The sequence below is a fragment of the Pholis gunnellus genome (genome assembly GCF_910591455.1).
Source record: "Pholis gunnellus genome assembly, chromosome: 11".
Lineage (NCBI taxonomy): Eukaryota > Metazoa > Chordata > Actinopteri > Perciformes > Pholidae > Pholis > Pholis gunnellus.
Window position 1 is genome coordinate 15,397,143 of NC_136538.1, and position 22,280 is coordinate 15,419,422.

Sequence of the window (22,280 nt, forward strand, 5' to 3'; positions counted from 1 at the left end):
CAACCGAGAGGAGATTTGGAGGAAGCTGTGTAAAAAGAAACAACTTCCCTCTTCAGGGTGGCTGTCTGTGCAGGTCTGCGTTTTCTCATGTGAAAAGGATCAAAGCAATCTCACTCAGCCCTGTTAAGAAAGATAGATGTACGAATGTGGGGTATCAAATCCGCTTCAAAAGAGAACACCACTGGGAGCCAGAGAGATGAGAAGGCAGTGAGAAAATAGGAAACCAGTGTGAAATCGCTCTTGTTTCGCTGTAAGAGAAGAGAACACAGCTGTCTCCTGCCGTCCACAGACTGTTCATGCAAGATGTCTGTTGTTTGGGAGCCCTGGGTGCAGCGGGGTGAAATTTATTTGGGTGGACGACTGCGCAGATTTGTCAGAAAGCAAGTGAATTTATACATGCTGTACAATGCGTGGTGAAGAGAAAGTGAGTGCGAAAAAAAGAGAGAGAGCGGAATCACCGAGTGCTGATAGCAGGAGTCAAAGATTTAGATTTTGTTCAACATGCTTTGATATGATAGTGTTGATACTTGTGAGTCCCCTCCCGTCCCTTTAGCATATGCTATGAAAGCTGATTTCACAGCTTATCGCCTGCTCTGAGAGTAAGCCTTGTGAGGAAGGTGTGACATCAAATAGCTCAGACAGACAGAAACCCCCTCTATTCCTCCTCCTGACACCTTGGTTTCCTAAAGCTCCGAGTGGAGGCTGTGTGCTACGGATTTGTGTGTGCCCGAGTCTTAACATACAAACTGTATGCTTTGCTCGTGATTTTCATTAGAGCCAGACACCGTCGTAATGTTTGGAGCTGATGCAGTTTGCTCTGATTCCTAGGCGGGCTGCGTACGATTTCTTTGATACAAGGTCATAACTTCTGATGAGGATGTTTTGTGGTATGCCATTAAATTCCACATAAAATGTATTTATTCCTGCACGTGCAAAATATTCCCTTTCTGCAGACTCATATAGTACCTTTAAAAAAACGTTGTACTGCTGGACTTTGAGAATGGAGGCTGTGGTTGGATTCCATCAGTCAGAAGTAGTATCACAACTGTGGGGGAGGTTCTCAAGCATTACTTGCAGCATCATTTTAAAACATATTTGTATTTAGTCATATTCCACCAAAATTTGTGAAGTCAAGTACATTTTATTTATATAGCCCAATATTACAAATCCCAATGCACCTCATGGGGCTTTCACTTGAGCACACTGGTTTCACTCCAGTCTGTATTCGTTCCAGTCAAGCTCGCCAGCAGATGCATTTGTTAGCTGATTTATTAGTTGGCTATCTGGAATTGCAACACTAAACCGTTGTGGGTAACAAGACAGATTGACTCTTGATTGCTCAGTGTTCACCTGAGTACACCTCCTAAGACCCATCATGGTCTCATTGGAGACACACTAAACACGCATCCATTGTCTGTTAAGGAAAGGAAAAATGAGTGCTACTTGCTCTGAATTCTCCAAACAAAAGTCAGGAAAAGTTTTTCGCCTAAAATAAATTCTCAAACAAATTAAATGACAGAGATTTTACACGTTGGTATCCATGAAGTTCTGATATACTGCTCAGACCATGAGACAATGCAACTTACGTAATGTCAGTTAATACGAATAAATCTGCATGAGAAATCAAATTGTTGCTGTAATATAGAAATTACTCTTTTTTTTTTTACATTTCGATTGATCCAGATAATCCAGCGGATTATTTTATTTTCTGTAAACAAAATTGGATTCTCAGATTAATGTGTTCTTTGAAAATGTTAACCTCATGATGATGTTGTATGTAGATGTGCGTGTGTGTTGGTCACTGTGTGTGCGTGAGGGCTGGAGGGCTTGCTGAGACATGAATGAAAAATCCTCTCTCTCGTTTGTTTTTTTTGTCCAGGTGGGCAGGCAATAAGGCTTGACAGAAGATGCGACGGGGGTGGTGGCTCGTCAGATGGCTGGGGACAGGAATGGCAATCCTCTCTCTGCTAACCCACAGCTGGGGCCAGGACACAGAAGGTATGAGCAGCCAACACTGAGGCCAACACCCTCAGGCCTCCCCTTTTTCAGTTTACTATAGCTGCACTGCCAAGAGAGGAAAGTTGCAATGTGGAAAAGGCAATGTTTCATTTCACTGTCAGAGAAACAGTATGGTGTACAACAGCAAATCTGATAAATTGTTACTGAATAATGTGCCAAACTGAGGTGTGGACCACTTGAACAATATAAAAAACTCGTAATGGATCGAAAGTAAAACTCATTTAAAGAGTTTCCATCTGTTAAAGATTTTGAGATGTGAATGCCGTCTGAAAAGTCATATATATGAATATATGTAATGTTTATGTGCTGTACTCCTGCTGTACCCACTTCGCTGTATCGATCTTACAAATACTGCAATGTTGTGTTTATGGATAGTAAGGATGATTGTTTTTCATGCCAGTCCAAATATGTGCCATTTCTAAAAGTCAGTACATAGTTGAAGGGCTTTCATGAAGTGGAGAAGGACCGCAGAGACGCTGCTCTCAGGTGCGCTTTCAATGATTTGCATACGGCGATGCTTCAGTGAAAATACTCTATTATTACTCTAATATTCTTACTATCCTCCCTTTTGAAATTTACACAATGTTTTTCAAAAGACACTAGTTAGAGAGGGCATATCATCCAGCTTACTTCCTACGCAGTTCACTGATAATGCTGAGGATTCTCCTTGTACTTTCCTGAACACGTTCCCACATTACTGAGGGAATCTTAGCATTTATTGTCTCATCTCACTGACTTTGTAACAGATGCCAGTTAAAAGTGAATTCCAGCTGCATGAGATTGGCAGGTCTTTAAAGAAGGTGCTGAGATGAAGCAACACATGCACAGAGACGTGCTTAATTCTCCCGTGTGGCAATATTGCACATAATTCAGGTCAATTTTGAGATCCCAACCCCGTTTCCTTCTTTCCTTTTTTTCATCCCTTTCCCTGCTTCCCAGCCTTCCCTGATAAGCTCAATAATGTAAATGCATTTTTAGATAAGAGCATAATCTCTGTTTACTGTCTTTTGAATCAAGATTTTATTTTGAGAGGTTTGCTTCATGGGATTGTATGATTTTAGCAGAGAAATGACTTCATGACTGACTGAAACTTTGACGGTGAATGAGTGCCTTGTGGTTTCCTTTAATGAAGTAACCCTCCCAGGCTCTGACCGCATTAATAGACATGCGTTGCTGTGTGGAGTGAGGAAGCCATTTACCCCAAGCCTAGCAGCTGTGGAACTCAAGAACGGCCCTGTGGAATATGGGTTTGGGGGTCATTATTTATCAAAGCTTCATATGGTTTTGCTTCACTATAAGGCAAATTATTACAATATCTTTATTTTGTCATTTATGTTTTAATATTGGATCAGTTTAATAAAAACACATAACCACTTTTTTTCAACATTGCAGGTAAAGAAACAAGTTGCCTTCTTCCTCAGCTTTAAAATCCAACTCGAGCTAATTTGCTTTGCCAATTGCTTTTTAAGGGGAAATATAATTGCTCCCTCGAGTCTGTTTTCTGGCAACGTTTTCTGAAGGAACATTTATCTACTGCACAGTAGTTAGGGAGGAGGTCAGTATGCCTCAATATGCAGGATTGTGACACTGGATACCGGGGGATTCCCATCTTGAGGTGACAAAAACACTTTGGTTAAGAGTAACCATGTCTGTCACGTTATTCACTTAGAACATTTATTAACAACATTCCTGGATGGCATTGCATTTCTTACTAAATGTGTTTATTAGAAGTATATCACCGAAAATTCTAGTCAGTTTCTATATCAGTTTGGCTTTTTAACCTCAGGTTGCTTGGCACAATTTAAGAAACAAACTCATTCTCAACATTTTTTACAGATTTTTATTTTCCTTTTTGTTAAAAATGCATACTTAAATGATGCAAATGTGGGAATGATAAGGCTTTCATTTTCATCTTTAATCATCAAATGGTTCCTGTATTGGTATACAATCAAAAACCGTCTGATATCGTCCTGTAATCAAGTAATAAAGGGTTGGTTTCATTCTGCTGATTGGAGATGGGGCTGCAGCCTGTAATTTGACAGGTTGCAGACAGAAATAATTACGAAAGGGGCTAGCTAGGTATTAGTGATGCTTGCATGCTCATGAGCTCTGCTTGGATCAGAGTCTGCCAATGAATGACTCACAGTGTCATAGTTGTAATGAGGGAGCAGAGGGTGAGATAGAGTACATGAGAGTGAGGGGTGTGGGGGCGAAAGTGGACACTGAGTCCGTTCGCGGGTCAGTGTCACCCAGGGATGAACTTGGTTTGAGCAGGGATCATCCCCTCCCTCAACACATGCCGCATCTCCCCCCCCCCCCCATAAATCTCCCTGCTCTGCCCACCTCAAGGTGCTCTTGCTATTTGGCTCTGTCAACTTGTTTGTTGTCTGTCTATCAAACAAAAATAGCAACCAGAGTTTTTTTTATTGATGGATCTGAGCTGAGGAGTGATGCATACATCAATTTCCAGTGGACGTCACAGTATCTTCAAAGTCCTTCATTAATTAGCAGGGAGACAATATGAATATCAGGCTTCTAATTAATGTGAATGTGGACACTGAGAGAGAAAAGGGCTGACCTTGAGGAAAATTAGGGTTTCTTCAACTAATCAATTAGTGAATGTAATTGAAATACAGCGTACACTTGGTCAGTGTTATTGTCTCCCGTCTGATGAATACTTTTAGGCAGGGATCTGAAATATATTCTTTATTAAAGTGTTTTTATGAATACTGCTCTGTGTCAGTTTCCAGTAATGACTGACTAATAGCTTATTCAACATGAAAAAGAACATATAAAAACAAGTATTAAGCTAAGAATTGTCTGCGTCTTTCAAGACGATAATGACAGCTTTGTCTCAAATAATAGGGGGAAGCCATTAGGAAAATTCAAGCACTGTCATCTTCCTGCTGCATTGTGTGCGTATTTCTCCTCCATATCGCTTCCCACATTTCCTCAGTATTCTACATCTTAATACCTGTTCTTAACACCGTTGCTGCTTTCATTTTTCATTAATAATCCTCCCTTCCATGTGCCATGCTTTCATGTTCTTCTCCTTACCTTTCATCATCTGACTGCGACTCCACTGTACTGTAGTCTCCCTCAACAGAGATTAATCTTTGACTGCACATATGCATGCAAACCCTTGCAGTGTACGACATGTGTGTCCATCGATCTTTGCGTGACTGGAGACTAGCACTGAACAAACTTCAATCCAAAGCTGAGCAGACAGATGCACGCTATCCATACCTCTAAATCCCTGCATCGGCAAATCCAGATGTAGGACAAATGCATACACACACACACAAACATGCTCGCTTGTATTTGTGTGAGTGTGCGGATTAGTTAACATGCCTGCGGACGCGTCTGCCATGTGACATCAGCCTACCTTCCCCTCTCACACTATTTCCTTCTCTCTGGCGGTTTCCCTCTCTTCCCTCTCTTCCCATCTGCACATCCATTCTGACCCACAATTGTTTGTCTATTTTTGGGATTGTCTGATTAGGGGCCAGATGTGCAGACTGTGTCTGGCTGCAGCAGAAGCCCGTGCAGTGGGGGAGCAGCGGAGTGACAGGGGGAAGGGGTTTTAATCTGCCCGCCAGCAGGCTGTAATCAGGCCCTGGGCAGCACAAGAAGGGAGGGGGGCCGGGGGCCAGGGGCCGGGGGTCGCTCTTCGTAAGACTGGGCCCCGTGCTGCCTGGAGTGTGTACCAACAGGCTCAACCTGGGGCTCGGTACGTCGGCATGTGTGTGCCGAACTGTTCCCTGGGAGTGTGATTGCAACCCTTGCCCTGCTGCCTGTGTGGTTAACCTGACGGAGACAAACAGAGGCAGCAATGAGGAGGAAGTCTGGATAAGAGAAGGAATGAGAGCTCTGCAGAGGGATTACACATCAGTAAAGTAATCCCCTTCTCTCTCTTCTCCATTATCAGCCACTAATGATTTACATGATGCTGCAGGAATTCATTCCCACCTCTATCGCTGACATTCTCAATCACTAATACCCATTTTTATTTCTTCCTTTTATTTCCATTTTGTGTTGACATATTCTACCCTACGTCTAAATACACACAATTACAGCGAGAAGCCATGCAGAGAGACCCATGCTTTTAGTGATTCGTAAGGAGAGAGGGAGAGAGGGAGAGACTGGAGAGAAAGAGATGGCGAGAGACGGAGGCAGTGATTGCATTTCTTGTGCCAGACAGACATGCTGCAAGAAGAACGCACGCGTCTGTCTGCACTTTAAATTAGCTGTTTTTTTCCTCTGAAGAAACGGTGACTGGCTTAATGTATACTGTACATGTAAGGAGGTTGTGCTGCAAGAGTTTTGTTTGTTTTACATTGAGTTGGGTTTGAATTATTAGATTGTTAGCTGCTACCATCCTTATTGTTTCCTTATTGTAACTCTGTCAGATCTGTTGTCTTGGGGAATTAAATCTATATATTTATTTTTTTATGAATATTCTTTTTTTTTAATGGCAGTTTATGGGAGAGTACAATCGATAATATTTAAAATAATGAAAAAGACAGAGACAACTAAAAGAAACACCTATATGTTATAATGCAATCAAATACAATAACTTTATGAAGCTTTCTCAAGTTTGAGTGTAACATTTTATTATAGGGATTTGTAAGAACATCACATAGATACAGATACTATATATACTACACATATGGATAACATAATACGGAAACATTATGAAGTTTTAAGCAAAAACTGATCTACAATATGAACTGTCCAAAAATCACTCATATAAACATTTAATGGGTTTTAGATGTGACAAAGAAATGACCAGTGGAGTATACTAAGAAGAAGAAGAGACCTTTATGATATGAACTGTAACTGTAATGCACAGCTTTGACAGCCAACCCCAGTGGATGACTGGCCCCAGCTCCCCTTACTATAACAGAGACAGCTCATCAGTTTTGACCTGCTGTCTGCCCATGAGCAGCCATTACCAGGCAATGTGTATGACTGGACAGCTCCCCTTTGTGGGGTCTCACTTTCCTTTGCCAGGGCCTACTGGACCTGTCCCAGAATGCCCCTCTGGACATGGTTCCATGCAAAATAAACTATCAAACCAACTGGGAAATTAAAACAGTGGTCCTGTTTGCTCCTGTTTCCACTCATCCCTGTCCTGGGCTGCCTGCCACTGCTGGGATTAGTGATGACTCTAACCTCCAATCTAGACGTTTTTAAAGTAGATGCTTGTCAAACCAGAGGTCGGCAGTAGAGACGCACCGATACCGGTGTGGACCACTGCTGTTAAAAGTTAAAAGCTAAAAGAAGAAAAGAAAACCTCATCCACATATTCCTGTCCTTGCTGGAGGAGCCTTCCAAAGGCTCCGTTAGACATTTCCTTATCATCACCTAAGGCTTGATATTTATGTGAAAGGGCAGGAGCGTTTATGGTTTCATATGGACATTTAGTATGAGATGTTTTATGATGGAACCTTGTGTTGAGTTGGCCATTTGCCGTCCATCAAAAGAATGAGAAATGAGCTCCTACTTTCCTCTTTGTTGCTTCGGCACTTTCTCAAGAATCCCTCTGTGCCTCTGCCTTTTTTCTCTCCATCTCCTTCTTTGACAAATGTGGGTAACGTTAGTGGCTGCCCACATCTAGAGAGGGCAGTGTTTTGGTGTTTGTAATTGTGAAATGATATGCACCTCCTGGTTATCGAAATGCGATGCCTCGGATCCTTTGTAGGTTTATTGTGAAGGTGTGCCAGATTGATTGAGACAGTGCAGCCTCATGGACCACATTGCTTGTTAGGTTGTTTGTCCTTTAAAGTCTGTTTCCTTTTTAGATCCCCACTCCCAGGGAGCAGCAGTTTGATTTATCGGTTCCTAAAATGGTGCTTTTGCAGATGAAGCCACAGGAAAGCACAGGCTATTGAATTGAGTGTCAGGTAAAAATGCCTTTTGAAAGTAAATGTCAGTGAGCAGAATTCATCTCGCCACTGCCTTGTTGCTTCGGTAATACAGCGGTCGATGAGCTGCCTTGTAAAGACTTGAATTTCTTAAGAGGTTGTCTGCAACTCAGCCCAAAAAACATATCTCAACACTGTTCAACATTTTGATTAATTCAGTCATTATCACTGTTTTCTTGTAGTATTGTATATGAGTAGTTCATCTAAGACTGAGTATGTTTAATAGTCCCCTTATCTAAAAAGGGAACATGTCATATTTTATTTGTTTTATTTGCAGTCTGAGAGAAATGTCGTGGTTTTGCAAGGAAAAATGCAGATTTGTTCAATCACGAGCAGCAATCATTTCGTAATTGAAGCTTCACGGCTTCAAGTCAGCATTGTTCGGTTGATTAGGGAGACGATCTCTTTCGGTGAGAGTAAATTACCCCTGGGTCAAAATTAGAAGATTTTGATTGTCTTTGGATTAGGCCTCAAGTGTACAGTGCCCTGATTAGTGATTGAAAGCTGCTTGTTGCATTCTTTATGATTCCCGTCTTTTTAAATCCCTGACTCTACCCTGACCCTACCCAATGCTCATTTCATTTGGAGCGGAGAGATCAGGTCGCTAAAAGATTTTTTTTTATGAGATTTATTTAACCAAAGCCTTTTGAGCATCAGCTGAGGACTGTGAGGGAGCCACTACAGCCATAAAAGCTAGAAATGGAAGTACACAATGTAATATTGAGGCTGCTCTCTTTGTTGAGGGTAGGCAAAGGGCCGCAGCTCTTAGTTGCTCCATTTGAAGATAACTTGATGCAGTATCCCAACAAACGCAAAGTTAGTCTGCAATGCTCCAGCTGTGAGAGATAAAAAAAAATAAAAAAAGTTGAATGAAATGGTTGGCTTTGAAGTTATGTTCCCTTGGAAATGAAAACAATATATCGTATGAACATCAAACAGTGTGCTGTACTTATCCTTGTAGACTTAATTATTTGGGATTTACTTTTGTCTCCTCAACTATTTGGCTTGTGAATGTTCTGAACACCTAATGCAATAAGTATCATAAATCAATATTAGCCAAGAAAAAACTTTTTTTTTCTCATAGTTTAGGAAAGTTTGGAGTCTCTTGTGAGGCAGCCAGCTAAACCAAACTCAGTCTTCCACTTGCTCAGTATTTCCTCTCCAATCAATGGTAGCTTCTGCTCGTCTTACAAACGTGCACATTATTATGTGTGGGCCTACATTTAATGTCACACAAGGGCCTGGTCTTGTTAAGAAGGGTCAGTCAAAAATAGTTTACACCCCCATATGAACTGTTTCAGCCACTGTTGGTAACTAGGCTACCAGAGTTTAGCAACCAGGCAAACTGCATATTCGTACACATTCTTTCCAACACAATCCCAACACGATACCTCGATAATTCCCCACAACCATCACATTTTACCCCAACAATAAAGTTGATAAGAGGCATATGAATCTATTTAAAAACGCACACAACCCCGAGCCTGATGAACAGATTTGTTTGTTAAGTAACTGAGTTCCCCGTGCTGCTGCATACACCTCTCCCTGAGCTGTGTGATCGAATGTGTCTTTCCTCTAGCTCCCACGCTTCTGCTTTGTATTGTTTTTGACTAAACAACTGCATCGCATTTCATCATGAGATAGACATAACATTCCCTTATGCAGATTGAGAAGGGCACAATATTTACACTTTGCTTTTTTATGCCTTTTGTTTTCAATTTTTCTCTGCATTCCATACATACTTCATATTGCCAAAAAAGCTCGGCTCTCCTTTGCTGTTTGACCCTCCTGCTGCTATTCTTTATTTTTAAATCAAGGATGTAGCTTTTTAGGAATTGGTCATAACTTATTCTAGATAAGTGGATTAATCTAAGTAGTTTTCCAATCAAGTATGTTACAGTATATGGATGGATATTATTATCTTGAGTGCTGGGGGGGGGGGGGGGGGGGGTACAGGAGATTTGGTAGGACCATTGAGCTCATTTTTGTGTACCCTTGTGCAACCAGAGAGCCATGGGGAAGTATTATTCTAGAAGGCTTCTTAATGGGAGGAAAGCTTGATGTAGAATATCGTTCAAAAATATCACCCACTGCTTAAAATATGCAGATTTGGCAGGAGGTTGGGATCATCCGAACTTGGTAGTGAACATGACTGAGCAGACCTTGATGCTTTGTGTTTGTATTCACATGCATGTGTATGCCTCACTTCATCAGTGCAACATGTTTGTGCTCTGATCGCAATATAGTCCCGTTAGCACTGCGAAGGGAGGCACTATTCTTTTTCTCTGCTTGGTTCTGCCTTTTGTCTTCAAAGCAGACTCTTCACATCTTTCTCCCCTACTGCCACAACTTCCACTTCAAGCTGCACACACAAACACGCGCGCACATGTGCACCCGCACAAACGCACATATATTCGTGCCTGAACACACATATGCAAAACTAACTAAACAGACTGTGATCCCTTAAAAAGCTTCTCAAAATGAGTGCAAGTAACTTTTATTCCACACACTCGCACACCCAGACGCACACATGTGCACACTCTTTCTACTTCACAAAGAGTATATTCTCACAGAGCAGATTTGCATTCTTATTTTGATGTTGTTTGTTGTTTATGTCTCCATTTGCGAAGTGTGACCCACTTGCTCTGTTCATTTTGACGCTATTAAAGGAAACCCTCATCCTGCTACTTCTTCAGCAGACGGTTACAGGTCTTCTAATTGCTATGGAATCATAGAACTCTAAAATCGAACAGTGAATAAGCAGTGCAAGACGAGTATGTGTTGCTAATTATTCCCAAGTGATTTTAGATTAGAGAAGGTTGTTTGTGCTTACCGACGTATTGCCTTCTACTGAGAAAGGAATTTCATGCAGCCTATCTCATATGGAGCAAGATGAGATTCCGTGCATGGATGTGAATCTCTGCTCTTTAAAACTCTCTGTTCAGATCATGACACTGACTTAAATTAGAAACAAGAAGATGCAGTCAATGATTTGCATGAAATGTTCCGTGCTGTTGACGCAGGTTTTTATTGCCATTCAATTGCTAATTATTGTGTATACCTACACTTTAGAAGTAGCCATGTTTAACATGTGTAACATCGCATCCTAAGGTCTGAAAGGTCTTAAAATAATCTCTCAAACCACCACTTTAGTGAAGGCTCATTGGCATGCATATTTCATAAGAAAACTATCCACTGCTACGCACCTGGCAACAGGTGCCTAGTTCCACGAGTGAAGTCAGGCAACAGGAGGCGGGTGTGAAACCTTAGAGCGCTGACTGTTGCTGTGGTGTCATTGACCATGTGTCTTTCTTTCTGTCCATCTCTGGTTACATGTAATGTAAGTGGACACCAACTGGCAGCAAGCTGCTTGAGATTCAATATCTTACAAGATGCAGGCAGAGCGATTTAGGAAAGAGGCCCATGCTCTTTCACGCAGTTTTATTTTTTTCCTTTTTCAGAACACATGGTACCACTTCATTTACACAGAGAAAGCGTTTTAGTTTTTGAGTTGATTCATATTTATAATGCACCCCACTGACTCTCTTGTGGAATAATGTCAGCCGGCAGCTACTGGCAGCGAGAAGAGATCGACTGGCTGTATCTGTGATAACTGTGTGTGGTTCACTCACATAAACCATTTTTCTAGCAGTCTAGCAGAGGCTTCCCTGAAACTGTCTCTCTTTCCCCCTATTTTCTAATATCTTGTCTTTTTTTTAATAATGATTTTCTCTCCTTTCCTAACTGTTCCTCAACCAACTGTTTCATACTTTTCTTTTCTTCCATGCTTCTGCTCTGCTTCTCTCTGGCTCCACTAACCCCTGACCCCTTCTTCAGACTGGCAGTATGAGGGTAAGAGGGCAACTGTCCGTTGTCTGTTTTCCTTTTGTTTCATTACATTCCTATATTCTCCTTCACTGTTTCCCTCTATCTTTGTCTAGACCTCTCTCTTTCCTGTTGAAAGACATTTAATCCTGAACTTTCCTCACATCGGCTGCAGAGCGCCTCACCTTGCAGCGCCTATTCCTCTACACTAGACACCTCCCTTCCTCCTGTCTCCACCTCTCCTGCTGCCCCATCTGGTGCTGTCTGTCAAGCTGCAATTACCTGTTTCCCGTGTGCCCATACCATCTAGCTGCTGTGACCTCTCTCTGTGAAGCCGCTCTCATCAGTGCATTGCTTATGAGGTTGCCACATGCTTTGACCACCCTGTTTGTCTGGTGTCAGTATCGTACAGTCCACTCCTGTTAGTGCTGTGGTAGTCATAGATGCCACCTGCTATAAAATAAATACATGTTTTAACATGACAGCTTATGGCATAACAGGAAGACACTGAGACAACATTTGAGGTTTATTTCCTCAGCCCAATTAAATATTTACAATGTTAGCGATTGCATTGTCAGTTTTCTTTTTTCAATATTGTTCTAACATGCTGTGGGCTATATTCAGATAATATTTCATATCAGTCCTTCATTCAAAATTGTATTATTCGTATATGGAAGTATTAGCACCATTGATGTGTTATTTGAGTAGGAAAGCCGGAAAAAAGGCCTGATACACAAATTTGAACACATTTCTTTGGACCTTTCTATGATTGCCGCTTTTTTGGTAAAATATACTATAGTTTGAATTCTTTGGGCCTCAAACAATAATTTGGATAAAACTATCTTAGAAGTTTAAAGGGCACATGTGCCTCTAGTATGAAAATATGTGAAACAGCAATGTTAGGCTATCGTAGCTTAATTGTTGAGATTCTGTGGGATCAAATAACATAAACATGATCCCATAGGCAACAGGTAATGAATCTAAGGAAGTAAACTCGGGGTAAACCAAGCTTTGTCTCAGACTTTAAAAACCCTTGCTCAACACGACATGCAGTCATTTTCATAAGCTGCCATGAAGCACAATATACTGTTGGGATTGCAAAGTCAATTGTTTAAATCAAGCACAGTGGAGTTGAGCTTCTTTGATGTCAATTTGCTTTTTCTTTATTCACATGCAGAATGTAAGCTGTCCCGGCCAGGCCCCCCTGCAACCATAGTGACCATTGATGAGGAGAGCCCCAACGGTATGTACCATACAGTTGCTCACCTACGCTCCTTACTTTATGTTTGCTCCACTTCCTTCTGTGTTCCTGTATGGTAAAAGCGTATTCACTCAAGTGGCTTGTATTACACTGTTGGGATTGTTTCTGTTGCTTTGGTAATGCATATTAATGCTTCCCCTGACGGGACTGCTCGGTGTTGTACAGTCGCACAGCTGACGATCTCTCGGGGCAGGTTGGTTATTGGAGAGGTTTTGTCAGACATATTGGAATGTCATTCTGGTCATATTTTAAATTAAATATGAATACATTATAGTTGTTCTTGGTTTGTACGTTTGTTCTGCTCTCCCAGTGGTGTGTGTGTCTGTGTGCGTGTCTGATTGAATTAATACAGATGGTGTTTGGCATACAGATGTGACATGGGGCTCCATTAATGAGTTGTGTGCTCCCCTCGCAGGTTCTCTTTGCTATGGTATACCTGTGCTACAGCACCACAGGAATTGCTGATGCATAGAGCAGACACACTATTAAAAGTCCTTCTAACATTTAATCAGCAGCATTCATTGCAATTGTAGATATACACAACTACTTTTTTACTAGTAATAATTCCAAACCGACTTATCCATAATGTAATTTTGACTAGTAGCAATTCTAATTAAATATATCTACAATTAATTTCTCACGAGTCAAAATGTAAATTCTTGACATCAACCATGAATTTAGTGGAAATCTTCATTGTAGATGTCTGTAACCTAACTACAACTGGTCAACTTTAACCATGGACTTCTATTCAAATTCTTTGCAATGGAGTGCCACATATTTACACTATGATAGAAAAACCAGCAGCATAATGAACTGTGCCGGCTGTGCGGGCTTTTAGCGCTTGTTAGTGCATGTTATTGCCCCACTGGCTAGCTCACAGCTGCTGCTCTGCACTGCTCTCAATGGCAGTTACAGCTGATAACGTCGTCCCGACCGACAGCATCATTGTGGAAGCGTAGCACCCACCTTCTGGTTCCCCCTGAGGCAAATACTTTTCTGTCAGCACTATCGCAGTTGTTTGCACTGTAGAGCTGTTAGCACAGTTAGCTATGAGCCGCCGGCTCGCCGTCGACATGTTGATATCCGTTGAGAGTCAATCGAAATGCTCCAAATATCGTATCTTTCACCTTTAACAACGAAAAAGTATTTCATTAGGTTTAAACTGTCAATTTTGGCATTTAAAAAGCAGCAATATACCTAAAAATAGCCTAACATTTCAACATATTGCCAATCATTATCACCGAAGGGGAAATTCCTTCACCAGCCCTAATGATGCCCAAAATACAAAATGATTTGTTGACCTTTCTGAAATGCAATAGTTGATATTTGAAATGGCAAATTACATTTTCACCAGTCACAATCCTTTTTCAACATGTGAAAATTCAATTGTAGATATTCTGTATCATTATTCTTACCAGTGAAAAAGGAATGACTGATATTTATAATGTAATTTGTTTAGTTTTACCGATATCTTAAATTAACACTTTATTCAGTGAAAGTTAAATTTTTTAAATGTTGAAATGTAGTTTCTACTAGTGTAAATGAAAAACATTTAATAGTGTAAAAGGGGTTTAAATTAAGTGTAAAAGGGCTTTAGATAGACATGCAGTACTTGAGTGGATCAGGTGAAACTATCTCTTTTTCTCTTCTTTCCTCCATCTTCCTCTGGCCACCTGCACCCACTTCTCAGTTCTCTCTAGTTTTCTTCCCTTTTCATCTTTCACCTTCTTCTTTGCAACAAGTGTAGAGCATTTGCCATCTGCATTCTTTACTGAAGAGCTTGTGTGTGTACGTGCAACTGTGTGTGTGTGTGTGTATGGGATAGGGAGCGTTCGCTGCTGCTTGGGGAGGAGCTATATGTTCATTGTGGGAATGAAAAATGCATTCCCCCTAAATGGAGCAGGTGTGTGTCTGTCTCACTTGGTTCTCCCTGCAGATATTAGTACTGCAGGTTAATAGAGTTTAATGAGCAGCTCTGACTGAAGATAGAATCCAGAGCTTGTTTATACAATCAGAATACTATTCCACAGATACTCCACTTCCCTGCAATATGTGCTCTGGGCACTGCTTTGTAGGTGGTTGTGAGGAGAAATTGTCTGTGTGCACATAATGCGTACACCTTATGTGCATATTTGTATCCCAAGAGCATGATTGGGTGGCGCTGTGTCAAATGAGGCTGCCATTCGTCAATGCAACAGCCTCCAATTCAGACTGTCATACTGTCTCACCTACTCCTTCCTCCCTGTGTGTGCAGCTATGATTTGGGGCTTTGATCGATTGCCGGGGGAATGTGTGAGATGGAGGTAGCCAAGCCTGCATCCGAAAGCCTCCCTCGCCCCACATGCGCCGATGCTCTGTGTGTGAGGGATTTGCGCTAATCTTCCTCATAAAGCACTCATTTACCTGGGATGCGGGTCTCTTCTGGCTCCATCGTCCTTTTATTTATCTCTCCGTGATGAAACGGCCCAGGGCCCATCCTCCCTATAATGGAATGTAAAACAGGCAACCAGCCGTTATTGACCAAAGCAATTATCCTTCCAAATGTGTTTCATCACTTTTCTTCTGTCACACAGAAACCATACAAATGACACGTAATAAGATTCCATCTTTTCAGAGCATTTGCCTCTATATTCGTTCATGTCAGTGAATAGGAAAGCGAACGACATAATCACTTTTCAGTCTGGATTTGTTTGACCTAGGTCAGAAAAGATAGACAAACAAATGCATTTAAAATCCTGCTTTCCTTGGCTCCTCAGAAGAACAAATTCAGTCAGAAAAGCTAAGAAGATACAGAGTTCCCTGTGGAGGAGGTGTGTTGCTCTGAAATATGTTAACATTTGCAACTGTCAAGGCTCTGTATTTTATCAACAGTTGTTTGTTCATTGATTGTCAAGGTTGGAATCATATATGGCTCTGTTAAGACAATATACCATGGCTAAGACCTTGTGAAATAAGCCCATTTTCTTGGTCCTAGCTTCTGCTTTTTTGTTGTGTTTTTTTTTCCAATTCAGCGTGCTGTTTTATTCTTGGAGGTTTTCACTTTAGAGAAGCAGATAGTCACGAGGGGATAGCAACCCAGTTGCTCAAATGAAGCGTTACATGTTTAATTTATCCAAGCTGCTGCTTCTGCAGACCCACTGACAGGTGCCAGACACAACACATAAAGTCTAACTCGCTTGCAGTGTAGATCTCTATTGGGAAGACAAAGCTTTTATTTCTATAGGCTCCTTTGCTTATTCAGGCTATGAGCTAAATCCAAAAGTAGTTAATCAGATTGAAGAGATTTCTATCTCTTGGATCGGGGCAGCTGGCTATGAGGAGAGAGGAAAGAGAGCAGGGTATTTTCTCATTGACATGAAGCTTCCTCCAACAGCAAACAGTGTGTCCATAAATGAGCGTGCCGTCTCCTAGCTTTTATCTTGTCTCCGCAAATTCATGATTTGTATCAACTGTTGCCTGAAGCGTGTGAGGATCCTCTCAACCCGCTGTATATTGAGCAACAGCTTATAGGAAGTCAGAAACAAGTGTTGCTGAAGGGCTTCATTAAAAAGAAGTCGGTTCAACATTCGTGATATGTGGTGTATCTGCCAAGGTAGATTTACTCTAAATGCTGACAAATCATTACATCTTGAGGAAGGCTGACATTTATTTGAATGAGCCAATAAAAGTAAAAACCCTCAACAGGCTGATGATGCAGGTAATTGTATCAGTCAGTCACTAAAATGCATGCTTGACCTGAAACGCCAACGCCCCCAGTTACACTGAATGTCCACAACAAGTGGTTTAATGATCCGATTTAACCTTTTCCCCAGTGGAAGAGGAACCCCTTTGGTTGTTGTACCTTATCATTGACATAGTAACTCACCAGCTTCGAGCCAGGAGTTAGTTGTTTTTTCAGATAAGCCTCAATGTATATGTTTTCTTACTAGTGAAGTGGTAGTCCATTGCAAGTCTTTCACGTCAGTGGTCCAGCTTTAACCTATAGCTGCTGTAATGTGGCTACAGTAGACTTTTTGTGTCAAGCTATTTGAGTAATTCATTATAAGCCTACCATAGTGGCTACAGTGATCACCCGTCTTTAAGCCATGAAAAAGAAAGATAACAATTAACCCATAAGCTGTTAATATTATGACATATTGTGGAGCAGAATGAGGCTCAGTATCAGCTTAATGGTTATTGAAGTCCAGCTAAGTTATGTCCTAAAAAAAATGTTACCTTTATTTAAATATGATAATGATGAAAACTAAGACTTTATGTCAGAGTGGCACTCCCAACACAAAGCACTCATTACCCTTCCATCACTTTATGCCCTTTTGTTGTTCCAAGTACTCAGACCAATCGCTCATGTGATGGAAAGTACACTCTTTTTGGGAGGAAACAATATCCTTGTCTCGTCTCTGCCTCCTCACGCTCGTCTCTGAACGTCCACCAAAGTCAACTGCACAAAGCTCTTGTGATAACTCTTCTGATAACTGTGCCAGAGTCCGTATGAAGACGAAGAAAGACATCAACTTAAATCTTCTGCTTCAACTTTTCTCTGGTCTATTGTCATCTCCTCACTTTCATCGTCTTATTCGTATGTTGTGTTTAGACTCCGTGCTTCTGTTTTTAGACCCAAGGCAACTGGCCACAGAGCAGCCTTGACACGGCATTAAACGATTTGATGGAGCTGAAATGATGGCAAACAGAGCAAATGGAGAGTGCAGTTGCGAAATACCATGCAGCCTGTTTAAAGGTCTTTCCTCTGCAGCTCTCATAGAGTTGCGTGGGCTTTCTTCATGAGCACAATACCAGGTCCTGTATCATCGGTTTGTCTCTAGGATTGAAGGGCTTGGAGGCAGGTCAAGAAAGTGTTAAATGTGTTAGCAGGTTTAAACAATTAATGCACTGAGCCAGGCTATGTGAGTGTTTTTTCTCAGACACCATGGACTCATTAGCTTCTCCCCTAAAAGTTAATTCAATCCCTGACACTGTTTCTCTCCACAGAGCTTGTCATTAGTCCGACCATACTCTCTGTTGCTTCATTCCTTTACATTAACATGTTGTGTCGTTACTCTGTTTGTAGCCTTTCCCCTTTCTTTATGTCTACTTCTTTCTCTCTTCTTTTGTCTATATTCCCAGACACGACATCTAGCTTGTTGTTAGGGGTGCAATGATCATATCAGCAGAAGAAAATGGGTGCAAATATAACATTTAGACATGATTTTTTTTTTTTATTTCATTTGAAGAGCAAACGCACTGGCTGGAATTTAAATGTGTCGTTCAAATATAGGAGCAAATTTCCTCATTAAAACTGAACATCCTCAGACCTGCATGAGAAGTCTGCAACCTTTCTTCCATCAGTTGCACCTGGAAGGCAGTAACATTTCCTCCGAGGTTAGCCCAACAGTGGACTAACACTCCAGTTAGACAGCGCTAAGCATGTAGCGCTATGCCTTACTATGATGAATCTTGAAACACCCGGAGTCCTGAATTCAACGGTTTTCAAACAATAGTAGTCGTCAGCAGGGGAGCAAATTGATGTATTGTGCTTTCAATGAGGCCCTGTACAAATAGCAAGGGAATAGTTTGTAACCTCTTTGCCAAGTTGGGTGAAAAAGTCTTGGTCCCTGTACAAGGTATATTGCTCCATCTTCAAGTGACAATTCACAAATGAACACCGTTGCCTAACTATATATCTAAATAATTGGCAGGTGTGAAGATATCATGAATGTACTTTAAACAAATATATATATACAATATATATATATATACTGTAAATATGGGTATGTGCATATTTCTGTTCTACTGCTGTACACTGTGTGTGATACTTCTGAGACATGGATACAAAGTGATGAGAAGTCACGAACACATTCTGCAGTACACGATCTGTGTTATATTTAGGCCTGGCCAAAACCGATCAAAATACGTACTCAGTACAATGTGCCGCAATAACAACATCCAATTTAATATAGGTTTCAACACAGGCAACGTAGAAACTGAAAGCCTGCCCACTAATTAATCTGCTCTTTTCATGTTTGTTGACATTAGCTTGATGAGGTTAGCTAGCGTTAGCTACCCGGCTAAATGGCAGGAATAGCGGAACAAAGTTGAATCTGCAAAAAGTCGACTTCCATCTCCCATGGCCTCCTCTCTCGCAGCGAGCTTTAATATATATATGTTTTTGACTGAAAATAACCGTTTGTGCACTTTGTAATCACTTGATTTTCACGATGCAGGCATTTTCAACATTATGCAAAAACCAAACTTCTAATTAAACACATTTATATTATATATTTCCCAGCCCTAGTCAGTGCCAAGTGTGCAGGCAGCCATGTAGAAATCCTTAACTTCTCTTCTAACCCCACTTGTAGCACTTGTATCTCTAACCCTTGACTCCACACTCTGTGGTTGTATTGTCTCAGAGCTGGTCTTTTCCTGACCTCAAAATAGTTCTCATTGAAGGTATACATTATAATGAGGTGCCTTCGGTTTGGTGAGCGGGTCGATTTAAAACAGCTTCCATTTAAAAAAAAACATTGAAAATATGTCTGGTATTCTCACAAGGCTGGCTTTTTTTTTCCTCTCGATTATGACTTTGGACATTCCTGTTCTTCCATAATATTTGCAATTTAGCAGGAGATGAAACATCTGGGCAAATCTGGCTACGATGTCCCAAGTTACCAATTTGATTTTGTGGAGCTGTGAATCTGTTCCTCAAACAAAGCGAGCACTGCTGTTTTATGTGTGCACACACATTCAAGCATTTGAAAAGTGTGTGCCGAGTTACAGTGTGTGCGTGTGTGTGTGCTTGTGTGTGTGAGAGTGGGGGACATAGTGAACACGATTTCTCTTTTTTACAAACACACACACACCCACACACACTGGTCTCAATTCTATGATCAAGTCCAGTTGTGAGGACTGCTAGGTCATCAATATGTAATTAGAGCGTAGCTGAAAGGCGGGATTAGTGCACACCACCTGCTCCTTGTGGATTAGCAGAGCAGGGGCGGGGCACGCAGTGAGGCTCAATTATACACTACATATACATTGTGACCATATCAATACGTCATTATTGTTGTATGGTTTATGCACCTCACAAGCTATTATTTTTGATAACGTAATTTATGGTAACCTCTGTCTGGTTTCCAGATGCTGAAGGTTAATCAGATTTAAAGTGGGTCGCAACAGCCTGTACTTGCCTCTAATTAGACCATGAGTGTGTTAATGCTATTGTTTTTCTTTAGAAGTGTAAACATATTTTAATGTTTGATGTGCAAATAAAGAGAGCAATTATAGAATATTGTTGAGATAAACGGTCAGCATAATTGCTTCTGTTGCCGTTGTAAATCACTTTGTGCTTATCCTGATTATGTTATAAAACAGGCCTTTCATGTGTTTTGCTGCACTGTAATATTATTTGCATGAACACACTTTGATTCGCTGGTTTAAATATCAATGTAAAATGCTCCGTCTCTGAGATGCAAATAATCTCTGAGTCAAATTGCTTAATCTAATTTATTGTGTTTACTTCATGCACGATCAGAGAAATGAAATGCTCTGAATGAAAAGTAAAGGGTCTGAAACTAAAATTAGCCAAATTATTAGAGCTGATAGAATGAAATGCCTTTTTAATGAGTCCTGGTGTGAGCACACTGCCCTCACTGTATCATCACTGTATTTTCCCCAGAAAATGGCAGGATTGTCAACGTAGATTAATAGTGTCATCAAAGAATGTGTTTTTTTTTAATTCACATCCCGCTAAAAGGATCCCTGTGTTCTTTCTCTGCAGCATCTCCCCCCCCCCCCCCCCTCCCCTACTGTATGTACGTGAAGAGACTATAGAGCAGAATGATGTTGCTAGTATTCCACACTGTACTGTGGCACAGACCAGAGCAGAGATCACTGCAGTACGTTCAAAGCACACTGTGTTGGCCTGTGTTAGTCTGGTAGCATCTTTGGATGTGCGCACACTTAGTCCCTACTCTGCATGAGCAAAATAGTTTCACAAATATGCTAAACAGTGAAAATTGATCACCAGTTATGTAGATGGTGAGGTTTTAAAACAGAAAATCAGCCGTTTATATTGTACATCACTTGACATTCAAAGGGTTTCTCCCCTAAAGCTGCAGAGCCAACACTGTATTGATGGCATCACCGCTAGAGAGATTCTGGAGCTGCTCCACTGAAACAATGATACCAAGTTTGTGGACACCATATTGATGCTTAGGGCGGTTTCAATAATGCTGGCATTTTTTTGGCTCATCACTGTTAAAATTGCAAGAACATTGAGGTTAATCAACACCTCCATGAGTGTTGAAGAATCACACACAGCTCGTCAGCAGCAGCACCAAAGAGGTTCTTGCTCTGTGACGGCCCCTTGTTATTAGATATTGATTGTACAGTATATTCTACATTATACCCCAGCTTGTAGGGTTATTAGTGGGGTTTTGCGTCTCCGGTATTGAAGGAGGGTATTTATTGACTTTCCATTGTAGGGAAGCACATACACTGTAAATAGGTTTAAGTGCGTGCCAGCAAAAAAAAAATACAAACAATTGGAGCTATTTGCATCACTTTTAAAAGTAAAACATTAAAACACTCTCTGTGATGTTGGATTTATTTGTGTAAGGCCAGCTGGTAATTTGCAGTCCTCTATTGATAAAATATGGAGCGTTCTCTAATTAATTTCCAGCATATTGTAATGAGATCGTGGATTAGTTTAATCCTCACATTAGGCTGAACAGACATTCAAATTATTGGTGATTCATATTTCGTGTTTGGATTTCATTATTAAGCACTGCAAATTAAATCTGTGCTGTTCAACAATAGAAATGTTGCTGTGAAGACTGAACCATGCATCTCTTCCAATCATCATGGTTGTAAAATGGCAAATGGACTACTTATATTTAGCTTTTTTGTAGGACGAAGTGCTTTAAAGTTAGATTCTGATTCACCCATTGACACTGGGAGCAATTTGAGGCTTCTTAAGTTATTCAAGGCTTTACGTACGAACCCTGCTTTTATCCAACGAGCCGCTTTACCACTTGAGCTACAGCTGCCTCCTTTTATACATTTTTCCTCGGCGACATCACAATATCCAGATCTGCCTTTCCTACTTGAGCTTTAAGTTAATGTGGAATGGCTGTAGGAGTTTGCTGACTGCTGTTGACGTGCTGTTTGCTCTGCCACTTTCTAAACTGAGATATCTTAACAACCACTGGATGGATTGCCATGGCATTTCGTACAAGCATTTGTAGTCCCAAAAG

The 22,280-nt window shown here is 41.0% G+C and overlaps 1 protein-coding gene across 1 annotated transcript in view; it reads left to right on the forward strand.

Moving 5' to 3' along the window:
- Positions 1-1,907: 1,907 nt before the first annotated feature.
- Positions 1,908-22,280, forward strand: part of LOC306703483 (protocadherin-15-like) — a gene marked incomplete at its 5' end in the record, with an annotated part of 129,040 nt that continues 108,667 nt past the window's right edge. The window contains 3 exons of the mRNA XM_079169461.1: positions 1,908-1,998; positions 11,784-11,798; positions 12,949-13,014. Coding sequence (XP_079025587.1) covers positions 1,908-1,998; positions 11,784-11,798; positions 12,949-13,014 — 172 coding nt within the window. The remainder of the gene's footprint in view (positions 1,999-11,783; positions 11,799-12,948; positions 13,015-22,280) is intronic.